Raw genomic sequence first — 14,523 nt, 5'->3', positions numbered from 1 at the left:
GCGCTCTGGGCTGTTGGTACGTTTCTTAGGAAGGGGAGAGTGTGTTTTGCACGTAGGAGGCCTAGGTTTGATTCCCGGCACCGCCTGGGACCCTGAGCACCTCTGAGAGTGAGCACTGAGCTGGGAGAGGTTGCCGAACACTACAGAGTGTGCCCCTCTCCGCCCCCCCAAAAGTTCACCACTTGAGGAAGGATGCAGTCTTGGCCGAGCGCCCACCCCGTCCCCCCATCGGTCCTCCTCTGCCCCACAGTCTTGGGAAACTCGGGGGTCAAGTTTCTGATCGGCCCCAGGCGCTCTTATTTGCTGGCTGGTAGGCCCTGGGTCCGAATGTCCCCCCTTCTGCTTCTCGTGACAGAGACCAGCCACCAGGCCCTGCAGAACATGCCCAAGGTGCTGCGGGACGTGGAGGCCCTCAAGCAGGAGGCGTCTTTCCTGAAGGAGCAGATGATCCTGGTCAAGGAGGACATCCGCAAGTTCGAGCAGGACACCTCGCAGTCCATGAAGGTCCGAGGGTGCTCGCGTCCTGGGTCCTGATCTCAGGCAGCCCGTGCATGTCTATGCATGTCCACCCGGGGTTTCTCCTTCGCCGGTGCTCAGCGGTGGACAGGGGTCCTGGCTCCCTCAGCCCGGAGCACAGCACGCCGTGGTCCCGGGTTTGAGGCTCGGGTGGAGGCAGTGGCCTGGGTCTGGGCGCTGAGCCGGCGCCTCTCCCGTAGGTGCTGGTGGAAATCGACCAGGTCAAGTCCAGGATGCAGCTGGCTGCCGACTCGCTGCAGGAGGCCGACAAGTGGAGCACCCTGAGCGCGGACATAGAGGAGACGTTCAAGACGCAGGTGGGTGTCTGGGCCTCGGTTCCCGCCCAGGGTTTCCGGTGCCGGGTCTGTGGGTCTCGGGTTTCCGACTGGGCCTGTCGTGGCTCTGTCCGCGCTGGACTTCCATCCAGGTGTGAAGACACACATGACCTCCCCACAAGGGCCTAGGGTGGGGAGCGGCTCTGGGGGCCCCTGGTCTGTTGTGGTCTCTTCTGCTTGGCGGAAGCTCCGTGGGGGACTCCCAGTGAGAGTTAACAGAGAAGGGGCCCGGGAGAGAGTGCCGGGGAAGGCCACGTGCCTTGTGTGTCACTGGCCCTGGTTTGATCCCGGCATCGCCGAGAGTGATCCCTGAGCACAGAGCCAGGAGCACGCCCTGAGCACTGCCAGGAGATGCACCCAAACCAAAAACCAGCTGACAAGTAGCACTTCTTAGTGAATTCTCAGTAGCACAGGTCTGTGAGAGAGAGTAGGTTTAAATATGGCCTCTGGTTCTTTTTTATTTTCGTTTTTTATTTTTTTTAATTGAGGTATTGAGATTTACAAAGTTATTCGTAGTTGCGTTTCAGGCATACAGCTTGCCAACTCCAGTCCCATCACCAGCATCACGGATCGCCATTAGCAGTGCTCAGGGGACCAAATGTGGTCCCGGGGATTGAACCCAACTGGACCTGGTTTGGTCAAGTGCAAGGCACTTAAGTGTCCTGACCACTGGACTATCTCCAGCCCTGTTTTTTCAAGTTATTTTGTTTTATTTTGGTATTCTTTTATTTATTTTTCTTTTTGGGCCGCACCCAGCGATGCTCAGGGGTTACTCCTAGCTCTGCACTCAGGAATTACTCCTGGCGGTGCTCAGAGTCTGGGGGACTATATGGTGTGCCAGGGATTGAACTCGGGTCGGCCCCGTGCAAGGCAAATGCCCTCCCCTCTGTACTTTCACTCTCGCCCCTATTTTGGTATCCTTATTGGGCCACACCTAGTGGTGCTCAGGGGTTACTCCTGGCCCGGCTCAGAGGGACCATATGGGGGCCGGGGGATCAAACCTGGTTTGGCCGCATGCAAAGCAAATGCCCTATTCAGTGTATTGTCTCTCCAGCCCCTTTAATTTTTAATCTTAGCTGGTAGGGCGTTTGCCTTGCACGCAGCCAACCTGGGTTCGATACCTCCGTCCTTCTCGGAGAGCACAGCAAGCTACCGAGAGTATCCTGCCCGCAGGGCAGAGCCTGTCAAGCTTCCCTTGGCATATTTGATATGCCAAACACAGTAACAAGTCTCCCAATGGAGAAGTTACTGGTGCCCGCTCGATAAATCGATGAACGACGGGAGGCCAGTGCTATAGCGCAAATTTTGTTATTGACCCGGACCCTCACACATGGCGCGCCAGGCAAGCGCCCTCCCACTGAGCTGCAGGCCTGGGCCGGCCTCTGACGTGAGTAGGTGTAAACCACCAGTGTTGGATCTCTGAGTTGCATGTCTAACGAAGCCTGCAGCCTTCACACTAGCTCCCTGCCGGAGCGGTTCCTTCCGCTCATGGCCAGGAGACCAACTTCGCTCAGCTCTGAGGGCCCAGCTGCGGCCCCTTTCTTGTCTTTCCCTGCTGGCCTCTCAGCCCTGCAGGCAGAATTCATCCTTCCCCCTGCAGCCGAGTCCGAGTCCCGCTGTGATCCTCATGATTCTTGGTGCCCTGCAAGCCTTTTGTGCGACTCTTCCTTTGTGTCTCAAGTATCTGTGAATGAGTGTCTGCATCTGGTTGATGTCTGTTGAATGCTGAAACGAAGCACAATTACTGGGTATACTCTCAATTTTTCTTGTGTGTGTATTTTTGGACCATGCCTGACAGTGCTCAGGGATCACTCCTGGTGGTGCTCAGGGGACCATATGTGGCACCAGGGATCAAAGTGGGTTCATTTGAGAGCAAGGAAAATGCCTTAGCCCCTGTATCGTCACTTTGGTCCCCTCTGAATTAAAAAAAAAAAAAAAGCACTTGATGTGTTGGAGCAATAGTACACTGGGGAGGGCGCTTGCCTAGCACGCGGCCAACCCGGGTTAGATCCCGGCATCCCGTAGGGTCTCCGGGGCCCCTCCAGGAGTGATCCCTGAGTGCAGAGACAGGAGTCAGCCCTGAGCACTGTTGGACAAACAAAACTAGCACCGAGTGCTGGGATGTAGATGAGCGGGAGGGCATGTGCTCTGTGTGACTGAGGCCCTTCGTTCATTCCTTTGCACCAAAAAAGAGAAAAGAAAGAAAAGTGCCTGGGGAAAGTGCAGCGCTGGGGCTGGGGCTGGAGCGAGCCCGGCAGAGGGAGTTTAGGGAGTTTAGGCCTGTCTGTAGCCAGCCGGGGCTCAGGGCCTGCTGCCGCAGGATGCGGGAGCACAGAGCCAGACGCTGCACCTGTGAGTGCTGCTGGGGGCCGCCTCTTCCTGCCACCCGGTGTGGTCCCGGACCCCAACCAGAGGCAAGTGAGAAACCAAACAAACAAATAGCAACAGAGTAACTTAGAGTGGGGCCCTCAGGTATGGGGTCTGGAGCCAGCTGGGCTCTAGGCCTCTCTGCTATTTGGGAAAACATCCTTGGCCTGACCAGTAAACTTGGGCCAGTGGAAAGTCCCTCACTGTGGCTAGGTGTGTGTGGGTGCTGCCAGAAAGGGCCCCCCCAACAAGCACAGCAGTGCAGAAGTCCCGTGAGTGCCACAGCTGGGAAGGTGCGGCCGAGGTGGGCGCCTGCATGAGTGCTGCGGTGCCTTCGGTGGGGGCCAGGGCTCAGAGGGCAGCGCTGGTGAGCCCGTGTGCAAACCACGGGGACCCTCCGCAGGACTGGGTATTGAGCTCGGGTCCACTGCCTACAGTGTGAGTGTCTCAGCCCCAGTCCTCTTCCCTGTGGCCCCTCTGGTTCTTTTTTTTTTTGGATGGGGGTGGGGGGTCACACCTGTTGATGCTCAGGGGTTACTCCTGGCTCTGCACTCAGGGATCACTCCAGTCGGGGCTCAGGGGATCCTATGGGATGCCGGGGATCGAACCCGGGTCGGCCATGTGTAAGGCAAATGCCCTACCCGCTGTGCTATCGCTCCAGCCCCCACTTTTTTGTCCTTTTTTTATGGGGGCCAGGGGGTCATACCCGGCGATGCTCAGGGGTGACTCCTGGCTCTGCACTCAGGAATTACTCTTGGTTGTGCTCAGGGGACCCTATGGGATGCCGGGGATCAAACCCGGGTCGGCCGCGTGCAAGACCAGCACCCTCCCGCCTTGCTGTCGTTCCAGCAGCCCCACAGCTCACCCTGAGGGCTCTGAGGCAGGCGCCTCCTCATCTCAGTGCTCTTGGTGCTGTGCTTCCTGCAGGACATCGCCGTGATCTCGGCCAAGCTCATCGGCATGCAGAACAGCCTGGCCATGCTCGTGGACACCCCCGACTACTCGGAGAAGTGTGTGCACCTGGAGGCGCTCAAGAACCGGCTGGAGGCCTTTGCCAGCCCCCAGATCATCGCCGCCTTCTCCTCGCAGGCTGTGGGTGAGTCGGGGCACTGCCCAGCACTGGTGACCCTCAGGTCCCCGTCGTGAATCTGTCGAGTGTCTTCCTGTGGATTGGAAGATAGGGACTGGATACGAATCTAAACTTTAGGGTTTCTAGAGTGTGTAGGGGGCCACGCTGGCAGCCCTTGGAGGTGGTACTCGGGGACCATGTGGTGCTGGGTATTGAACTTGGGGTTCCCTCGTGCAAAGCACACACTCTTATTCATCCCTCCGGTAGGCGTCGCCTTTGCAGCATCTGCTGGGGGTCCTGGAGACTGGGGCATTTGGGCCACACCCGGCAGGACTCAGGGGCAGCCCCTGGCTCTCTGTGCTCAGCCTGACCTCCTGCGGATGCTCGGGACTGGAAGCGGCGCTGTGCATTCCAGCCAGGGCTGTGGCCAGGGCAGCCCCTTGCAAGGCAGGCGACTGACGAGCGCTCTGCTGGCTTCCCAGCCCTCAGCGTTTTGTTTGACTTCATTTCGGCGGGGTGGGTTTGAGGCTGCACCTGGCTGTGTGCAGAGGCGACTCTTGGCTCTGAGCCTGGGAGTCCCTCCTGCCGGGGCTTGGGGAACCGTGGGAGGTGCCAGCGAGCGGGCCAGGGTTGGCTGCATTGCATCAGGTCCCTCACTCTCTGGCCCCTTCCTGGCGTTCTATATGTGACGGTTCAAGCATGGAGAAAGGTCGGGGTCGAGGCACATGCAGACCCGGCATTAGCGTCTTGCCACGTTGTTCGGTCACATATCCGCCCGCCTCTGTGCCGTCGCTACGGCCCCATGTGCTGGTTTGATAGTGACGGTGGCCGCGGTTACTCCGGCATCAAGTGCTCCAGTGAATTCAGCGCATTCCAACTTCCGTCCCACGGCCTCGCCTCCCCAGTGGGTCGTTGTGAGCTGGTGTCATTAGCAGGATTTTTGGGGTGTGCTTTTGGGTCCCAGCCCGCAGTGCATGGCGACGCTCTGGTGACGCTCAGGGAAGCGTGCAGTGCCCGGGAGATACAGGATCACGTTTTGTTTATTCGACAGTTTATTTATGGTAGCACTGTCCTCCCATTGTTCATCGATTTGTTCGAGCGGGCACCAGTAACGCCTCCGTTGCGAGACTTGTTGTTACTGTGTCTGGCATATCGAATACGCCACGGGGAGCTTGCCAGACTTTGCCGTGCGGCCAGGATACTCTCGGTAGCTTGCCGGGCTCTCCGAGAGGGGCGGAGGAGTCGAACCCGGGTCGGCCACATGCAAAGCAAACTCACTCCCCGCTGTGCTGTCGCTCCAGCCCATCACCAGCCCGTCACCATTATTTATGGTGATGCAGTTGAATCAGAACAAGTCCTGATGTCCCTCAGAGCCTGCCTTCCGGCCGTCTGAGTCAGCTCCCAGCGCCCACGTGGTTCTGTTCTTGTTTGGGTTGTTTTGGTTTTATTTGGGGGCCGCTCCCCAAGTCGATGGTGTGGGAGTTGCGGAGCCAGGGGCTCGAATCCAGGCCAGCTTGCCCTCTGCTGCTTTCACGCCTGTACGCTGCGGTGTCATTTGCGCCCCGGCCAGAAGGGGTCGGCGGTGCGCTGTCCGGGAGCTGCGCTCTGTTTCAGCGTCAGCCTGGGGGCTGGTGCCCCGGGCAGTCATTTCCTCTGCCCTTAGCCAGATATGCAAGAAAGAGCTTGTCGGGCAGTGCCTCCTGTGGCTCTCTGATATGTGTGGAATGCGGCTGTTTATCAAATTCTGCGCTCATTCCTCAAGCCACCTAGGCTAGGCGGTGGGCATCGGGAGTGGGTGTGTCGGTATTTTATAGTGCCAGCCGGGGCAGTCAGAGTAGGAATTTTCGGAGGGGGTGTGGGAACTAACTCCTCAATAGTATTAGAAATATTTCTTCGGCGGCCCAGGAAAACAGAGATGATCGAGATAAGGCTGCTCTCCTTCAAGGACCTTTCAGCAGCCCTTGGAGGGTGAGGCTGGGAGAGAGAACAGGCACACCGATGGTTTTATGCAAGGTGGAATGTGAAAAGTGCTTAGGAACACCGAGGAGGCGATGAAGGAGCTCGTGTGTGCAGAAGCTTGAGATCGCAGTGGTTGGAAAGCAACGTTTCCGATGATGAAAGCGCTGCACGCAGGTCATTAAACATTTGAGAAATACGGTGGTTGCCGGAGGGGGAGGTGCAGGAAGAGGTCGGGGGGTTCTGGATCTGTGGGGACAAGTTGAGACCTTACCCTTGTAATGTGGAGAGGGTCCCGCACAGATGCTTAGCCAGTCACACTCTTATTTGGGGGCCGGGGTGATAGTGTGAGGGTTCAGGCACTTTCCTTGCATGTGGCTGATGTTGGTTTGAATCCCTGGCTTGGTTCCTTGCGCCCACCAGGAGTGACCCCTGAGAGCAGAGCCAGGAAGAAGTCCTGAGCCTTGCCGGGTGTGGCCTTCAAACCAAAAAGTGTTATTTGAAACTTTTGAAAAATATAAAAAGGAAAAGTTTTTCCTCCCACGTCCAGCAATGCCCAGGGGTTACTCCTGGCTCTGCACTCAGGAATTATTCCTGGTGGTGCTCAGGGACCGGATGGAATGCTGGGCTTACAATTTGGGTTGTCCATGTGGTTAAGTAAACATCCTACGTGCTGTACTATCACTCCAGCCCCTAAGGAGGAAAATGTTTAATTAGTCAACTCACCACCTGGTAATGGCCTATATATATTTTTTGTTGTTGTTGTTGTTTTCGGGTAAAGTATAAATCTTTTTTTCTCTATTTCCCAGTATAGCATCAATCCTTTAAAAGTGTGTGTGTGTGTGTGTTCTTTGTTTGTGTGCATTCTCTTGTTTGTTTGTTTTGGGGTCACACCAGGTGGTGCTCAGGACTTACTCCTGGCTCTGCAGCTGTGCTTGGCTTGCGGGGGGCGCTTGGAATGCCAGGGATCGAACTGGGCTTACCACGTGCAGCACAAACTCCTTACCTGCTGTGCTATTGCTCTGCCACACCCTCCCTTTTTCAAATTTCTTTTTGAACAGCACCTGGCGATGCTCAGGGGTTGCTCCTGGCTCTGCACTTAGCAGTTACCCCTGGTGGGGCTCAGAGGACCACATGTGGGATGCGGGCATCAAATCCAGTAGGTCGTGTGCAAGGCAGGTACCCTCCCCTTTCTCTGGCACTAGCATAAATCTTTTAAGAAAAGTACTAGTGCATCGCTATCTATTCATAGGTTCAACTTCATGTAGGCACACATGCAATTCTTTTTCTTTTTTTGCTTTTTATTTTGGGGGGGGGTGTTGCCAGAGAGGGAGGGGAGGGGACGAGGGAACGGGGGTGGGAGGCAGGAAGAAGGCACTCAGCGATGCTCAGGGGTTCCTCCTGGCTCTGCTCTCAGGAATTACTCCTGGCGGTGCTTGGGGGACCCTATGGGATGCTGGGAATTGAACCCGGGTTGGCCCCTTGCAAGGCAAAAGCCCTACTCGCTGTGCTATCGCTCCGGCCTCACCCGTGCAATTCTCATGTCTTCTTTTGCCTGCAGCTGGCAGTGAAGCTGGAGTTCTCCCAGCTCTGGCTTTTGCTGCGGGGACTGAAGGGAAGCCCTGAGTGCCTGGTCCTGTTCCTCCGCGTCTACTCGCGGGGCTGAGAGAGCCCGTCACTGCCAGATAAGGGATCTGACAGAGAGGATGGGGCCGGGAACGGCAGCGGGGACGGGTCTGACGGGGACCAGTCAGGAAGGGCTCTCTGGTGAGGCCCGCGCCACCGAGAGCTACCATGTAGGCCAGGGCAGGGAACCTGGACTCGTCCTTGGCAGCTGACAGAAGTTGGCTCGGGTCACTGTCTTCCTGGCCCTGGAAAGACCAGGTTGAGTCCTTGAAGATGGCATTTTTTTTTGAGGACCAGCAGCAGCTTAAGGGCGGCATCTTTCTGGAGTCTCACTGGACTGTGGTATCGCTCTCTGGCCGGGGGCCCGTGACTGCGCGTCCCTCACCTGGGGAATGCCATCTTACATGGTGTTTTCGCGAAGTCTCTCTATACCTGGCTCGGGAGTGAGCCCGGGCAGTGCTTGGGGGGGATCATGTGGGGCCTGGGACTCAAACTGGGGTCGCCTGCAGTAACCCCTGTGCTGTCTCTCCAGTCCTGGGGCTGCTGCTGGCAAGCTTTTTTCATTTTGTTTTAGTTTTGGGGGGCCACTCCCGCTGCGCTCAGGGCTGACTCCTGGCTCTGTGCTCAAGGATCCTTCCTGGCAGGGGACCATCGGTGGCGCTGGGGATCGAACCCAGGTTGGCCGCGTGCAAGGCAGGTGCCAGCCCCTTGAAGCTGACCCTTTCGGACCCCAGTCCTGGTCCAGGGGAAGTGGGGCGGGTGGTAGACTGAGGCACAGTGCTGAAGGCGCCGCGCCCCCAGCCCCTGCCCTGTGCTAACTCGGCTTGCCCTTCACACCCAGCGGTCACTCTGCTGACGCGTCGCCCGGCCTGTGTTCAGGGGCCCGTGGGCGCGTGGTTGTCATCATGTCTGTGTGTGACTGGAGCGAGCATTCCGCCCTTGACCTGACATAAGAGTCTCATTCCTGCTCTCCACGCATGACTCCATGCGTCGTCTGGGCGAGAACGCGAACGCCAGCTCACGTGGGGCCCCGTTCGGGGCAGGTGTTTGCGGCGGGTTCTTACCAGCGAGTGTGCAGCCCTGCGCGTGGACTTTCTCCTCTGCTCCTTTAGATCAGGCCAAGATGTTGGTGAAGATTTTTACTGAAGTCGACCGGATGCCCCAGCTTCTTGCCTACTACTACAAGGGCCACAAGGTGAGGGGCTGTGAGTGTGGTTTAGTCCCAGGGATGCAGAACCCAGTTCTCACGCAAAGGTAAAACCGCTGTACTTTGAATTAGCCGGTAGGGGGTGCTCTTGGTCCAGCCTGTGGATTCATTTTACCACCAGTTTCGGAAAAAAGCCCTCACTCTTCTGTGTATGGCTGGATTTCGTCAACAGATAAAAAAAGGGGGGTGTTTTTTTCCCTGCCCCCCTTTTTTTCTTAAAATCTTTTTTGCCTTTTTAATTTATTTGGTTTTGGGGTCACACCTGGTGATGCTCAGGGGTTACTCCTGGCTCTGCAGTCAGGAATCACTGCTGGCGGTGCTTGGGGGACCCTATGGGATGCCAGGGATCGGACCCGGGTCAGCCGCGTGCAAGGCAAACAAAACGCCCTACCCTGCTGTCCCATCCCTCCAGCCTTCCTCCTATTGTCTTTGGAGGGTGATTCATGTCTGAAGCTTTATTATGCCCTGAACAAGCCATTAAGAATTTTCAGATTTTCTGGTTTCCTGAAAGAAGGCTCAGATTACAGGTGTCCTGTTGAAATGAGGTCCTGGGCTCATCTAATCCCTGCAAGTCCGTTGCCCCCTGCCTGACTTCAGGGCAGAGGGGGCAAGGTGGGGCGAGAGTGGGCAGGCTGTGCTTTGGAGGTGAGGGGGCAGGAACACCCTCAGGGCTGCCCGCCCGCGCCCCATGGACCCCCCTCCCTGCTTGTCTTGTCCCCTGCAGGTGGAGCTGCTGGCCGCCTGGCAGGGCCTGTGCCAGAGTGACCTCCCCCTGGACCGGCAGCTCACCGGCCTCTACGACGCCTTGCTGAGCGCTTGGCACACGCAGACCCAGTGGGCCTCACAGGTGAGCCACTGCCTGTTGGGGTTCTCGGGAGACGCCCCCCTCCCCGCCACCACCCCCGCTGTCTGGAACCTCTGCAGGGACCTTCTCAAGGGCGGTCAGGGATTAAGCCGCGAAGCCCAGGGGCATGCAGACCCTCAGGCGACCTTGCACCTCTCCCAGCCTCCTGGGTTGGTGGACCCAGGGCCTCAGCCGTGTCTAGGCCACCTCCTCCTGGCCCTCTGCTCCTCCCTCTGTGTAGGCTGGGGAACCCCCCAGCCCCACCCCTGGAATTCCTGGAGGCTGTTATCGCCACATCTGCAAGTGGGTGGCCCCGGCTCTCTCTCTAGACTGGTGTTTGAGGGAGCAGGGCTGGTTTTGATCTTAACTTTGGGGGAGGCTGACCTGACCTAAATCCTCAGTTCCTGCTTCTCCCCCTCCTGCGGGGCGTGTGAGGAAGAGAATGGTCTGGAAGGTGCCCTGGGACTTGAGGGAGCAGGAAGGGGGCAACTTCGCCCCCAGGGGAGACTCTCCGCCTGGACTGTGTTAAAGTCGGGTTGCATCATCCGGGGAAGAGGGTCTGCGTCATGGCCCCTTGTTCTCAGAGTGGGTGGGGGGGCGCAGGCACCCCCTCTTTCAGAAGGGGAAAGGGCTGGGCCAGAGAGTCAGAATGGGGTGAGCTCGCCTGGCCTGCCACCAGCCCAGTGGGGTCCCCGAGCACCCCCAGGCATCTCTCTTGAGCACAGAGCCAGGAATGACCCCAGGTCACGCCAGGTGTATAACTCCTCACCCCGCTTCCCCCAAATAAGTAATCACAAAGGGGGTTGGGGGTGTGACTCATTGGCAGTGCTCTGCCTGGTGTTCAGGAGGCCCTGGGATGGCCTTGGGCACTCTCGGGCCCTCGTGTCCATCTGCAGGCCCCTTGGGGCAGGAGTCGCCATTGGGCACTTGGGCCCCCAGCACGGCTGGGGAGGCCCTGAAACACTGAGCCCGACTCACGCCAGCTGCTGCCCGCCTGTCCCTGCACTTCCCACTTCCTTCCCTCTCTCTCTCTTTCTCTCTCTCTCTCTCTCTCTTTTTTTTTTTTTTTTTTTTTTTTTTGCTTTTTTGGGTCACGCCTGGCAATGCACAAGGGTTGCTCCTGGCTCTGCACTCAGGAATTACTCCTGGCGGTGCTCGGGGGACTATATGGGATGCTGGGAATCGAACCTGGGTCAGCCGTGTGCAAGGCAAATGCCTTCCCCATTGTGCTATCACTCCAGTCCCCTATTATTATTATTATTATTATTATTATTAAAATTTCCTATCAAATGCAGAAGTCGGCCTGGGTCATAAAGGTCTTTCCTGTGTCGGTTGTGAGGAATGCTCAGGGCAGGGTCTTGGCTAGAGGGGAGGGTCTCAGCTAGCGGGGAGGGTCCTGGCTGGAGGAGACGGTTCCATGTACCTATGCCTGGAGGTAGGACCGGGAAATGCAGGCACTCTGAGTTCTAGACGGAAATTCGGCTCCTGTCCTTCCTTGAGGCCTGCTTTTGAGGCCACAGCCGGCGGTGCTCAGGGGTCACTGCGGTGGGACTGTAGGGGGTGCAGGGGGTGGAGGGGCCGGTGCAGGCCAGGCCCGGCACCCCGCACTCCTGGTGCGTCCATCTCTGCCCCGCAGGTCTTCAAGAACCCGGCCGAGGTGGTGGTGGTGCTGCTGATCCAGACCCTGGGGGCCCTGGCGCCCCCGCTGCCCAGCTGCCTGAGCGACTGCGTGGAGAGGGCGGGGCCCGAGCTGGAGCTGTGCCGGCTGCTGGAGCTCTACGACGCCACGGCCCACTTCGCCAAGGTCCTGGAGGCCGCCCTGCTGGCCGGCCCCCGTGAGTGCCCACCGCAGCTCGGCTGAGCTGGCCTCCGCGGGGAGGGCAGGGGGCGCCTTTGCTGGACGGATGTTCCCAGGTACCGCGTGGGGGCATTGGCTGTGCCCCTACGCCCCCCCCTCAAGGCCACTCCTGTGGGGGCTCCGGGTACGGGTGGGCGTCCACGCGACAGTGAGTGGGTCACGTTCGGGGGCACGTCCACTTCCTTCTTTTCAGTTACTTTTGGGGGCCATGCCCGGTGTTCCTCAGGGCTTCCTCTTGACTCTGTCTCAGCATCGCTCCTGATCGGCTCAGGGGACCCCCTGGGTTGCCGGGGATAGAGCATAGGTGGGCTGTCCCGCCTCTCCACCCCCACGTCCACTTCCTTTCAAGTCATTATTAAACCTCACCCAGCTCAGCTGAAAAGGCCAGTGGGAGCCAGGGACAGGGCTCAGGGGCTGGGGGGGTGGGCTTGGCCTGAGGAAGCCCTGGGTCTGATTCCCGGCACTGCATGGCCCCCCTTCCTGCCCTGAAGCAAACAACAGCACATGCCCCGTGGCACTCAGGGGCTGTTCTTGGTGGGCTCTGTGCCCAGGGGTCACTCCTGGTGGGGCTCCAGGGACCGTATGGGACGCCAGGGATCCAGCTGAGGCCGGCTATGTGCAAGGCAAGTGCCCAACCCACGATGCTCTCTCTCTCCGGCCCTGCTTGAATTATTCACGTTGCAGGCACGAGAGAAACCCCTGTGATTGTCGTTCATTTCCTGGCTTATTTTATTTTTTTGCTTTTCGGGTCACACCTGGCAATCCTGAGGAGTTACTCCTGGCTCTGCACTCAACAATTGCTCCTGACAGTGCTCAGCGGACCATATGGGATGCTAGGAGTTGAACCCGGGTCGGCTGCATGCAAGGCAAAACGCCCTACCCGCTGTGCTATTGCTCCAGCCCCTCCAGTCTTATTTTTAAGCATCATCACCTCAAGTTCCATCCCTGTTGTCGCAAGGGGCAAGATTTCTTTTATTTATTTATTTATTTGTTTACACATTTAAATTTTATTACTTTTTGGGGGGCGTGAGGGGGGCGGGCCCATACCTGGTGATGCTCAGGGCTTACTCCTGGTACTGAACTCAGGGATCACTCCTGGCAGGCTTGAAGGACCTTACGGGATGCTGGGGATTGAACTTGGGTGGACCACATGCAAGGCAAGTGCCCCACCCACTGTACCAACTCTCCAGCCCAACATTTCACCATTTTAATAGCAAAATAGTATCTCACTGAGGATATGGATCACGAATCATGACTTTAAAAAAATCAATTAAAGAATAAGTATTTGAGGGGGCTGGAGCGATAGCACAGCTGGTAGGGTGTTTGCTTTGCACATGGCCGAGGAGGGTCAGATCCCCGGCACCCCATAGGGTTCCCCAAGCACTGCCAGGAGTCACTCCTGAGTGCGGAGCCAGAATTAACCCCAGAGCATCGCCAGGTGTGGTCACAAGACATGTGTGTGTCCCTCGGACTGAGCTTTCTTGCTTCCCCGAGGTAGGGAACTGCTGGTGACCAGAATATCTCCTGCTTGTGAGGACTCGGGGTCCTGTGCGACCGCTCTGGCCCCAGGACACACTTTTCAATGACAACTCTGCAACAGTGCCTTTAGCTTTTCTGCCTTTACGAATAAAGAAGCTGCTGGGGACAGTCTTACATGCTGGTTTGCGGTTATGTTGTTCGGCAGTTTTTTTCCCCTTGATGTTTGGCCACGCCTGGTGATGCTCTGGGGCTATTCCAGGCTCAGTGGTCTGTGTTCGTCCCCAGCGGGGCTCCTGGGTGGGGACCTGGGCGGTTACCACTCGGCATGTCTTTGACTGTGATGGGCTGTGGGACTCAGGAGACTGGCTCCAGGAACAGTGCTCGAGGGGGAACTCTACACAGCGCACATGCTGGTCCAGGTTTGCAGGGATGAGACAGACAGACAGACAGACAGACAGACAGGTAGACAGGACATCGCTGGCCCTAGGAGGGAGTGGGGCGGTTGCAGGAGACGGCCTTACACCTGCCCCTTCCCGGCATTCATTTCTCGCTCCTTTGTGATCGTCTCTGGTTGTCTGTTCTTTGCCTGACAGATGAGCAGAACCTGGTGAAGGTCACGGAGCTGGTGGACGCCGTGTACGGCCCCTACAAGCCCTACCAGCTCCGCTATGGTGAACTGGAAGAAAAGAACCTCCTCATCCAGCTCAGCGCGGTGCCCTTGGTAATGTCCCCCAGGCCCCGTGGGTGTCATTCTGGGCCCTGGGGTGTGGTCGGGGGGGCATCCTGGGGAAGGTGGAAGGGTTGTGGGTAGGAATGTGGGTAGCGGAAAAACGACTCTGGCCACCCACTACCCCGTCGGGCTCTTGGAATCCTAAAGCCAGAGGGGACCCTGGAGGGGCCGGAGAGACAGTGCGGGGGCAGGGCGCTTGGCTTGCACGTGGCTGACCCTGCTTCCATCCCCTGTCGGAATGGACCCCCGGGGCAGGCCAGCCATATCCTCCGTGGAAAGTCCCCGGAGTCTGACAAAACAGGCTTCAGGCTTCTGGGCTCTGGCACTCACGGACCCGATACCACGCGGCCTCTGGGCGGAGGGCGCTTGCTGGCGGGCAGCAGAGCCCAGCGTGTGGGGATTTGGGCAGTAGGGCCGGTCCTCTATGGCCCCTCCTGGGAGGTCATTTCTTTTTTTTGGGGGGGGGGTCACACCCAGTGATGCTCAGGAGTTACTGCTGGCTCTGCACTCAGGAATTACTCCTGGTGGTGCTCGGG

The 14,523-nt window shown here is 58.0% G+C and overlaps 1 protein-coding gene across 1 annotated transcript in view; it reads left to right on the top strand.

Annotated features, from left to right (window-relative positions):
* Nucleotides 1-14,523, top strand: part of COG7 (component of oligomeric golgi complex 7) — a 38,516-nt gene that overhangs the window by 1,724 nt on the left and 22,269 nt on the right. Inside the window, exons 2-8 of the mRNA XM_056138824.1 lie at nt 356-504; nt 717-833; nt 4,146-4,314; nt 8,982-9,064; nt 9,801-9,923; nt 11,557-11,755; nt 13,851-13,978. Coding sequence (XP_055994799.1) covers nt 356-504; nt 717-833; nt 4,146-4,314; nt 8,982-9,064; nt 9,801-9,923; nt 11,557-11,755; nt 13,851-13,978 — 968 coding nt within the window. The remainder of the gene's footprint in view (nt 1-355; nt 505-716; nt 834-4,145; nt 4,315-8,981; nt 9,065-9,800; nt 9,924-11,556; nt 11,756-13,850; nt 13,979-14,523) is intronic.

Source organism: Sorex fumeus, unplaced genomic scaffold, assembly GCF_029834395.1.
Source record: "Sorex fumeus unplaced genomic scaffold, SorFum_2.1 ptg000130l, whole genome shotgun sequence".
Classification (NCBI taxonomy): Eukaryota; Metazoa; Chordata; class Mammalia; order Eulipotyphla; family Soricidae; genus Sorex; species Sorex fumeus.
Note: the sequence above shows the minus strand (reverse complement) of the source record. Positions and strands in the feature narration are given on the sequence as shown.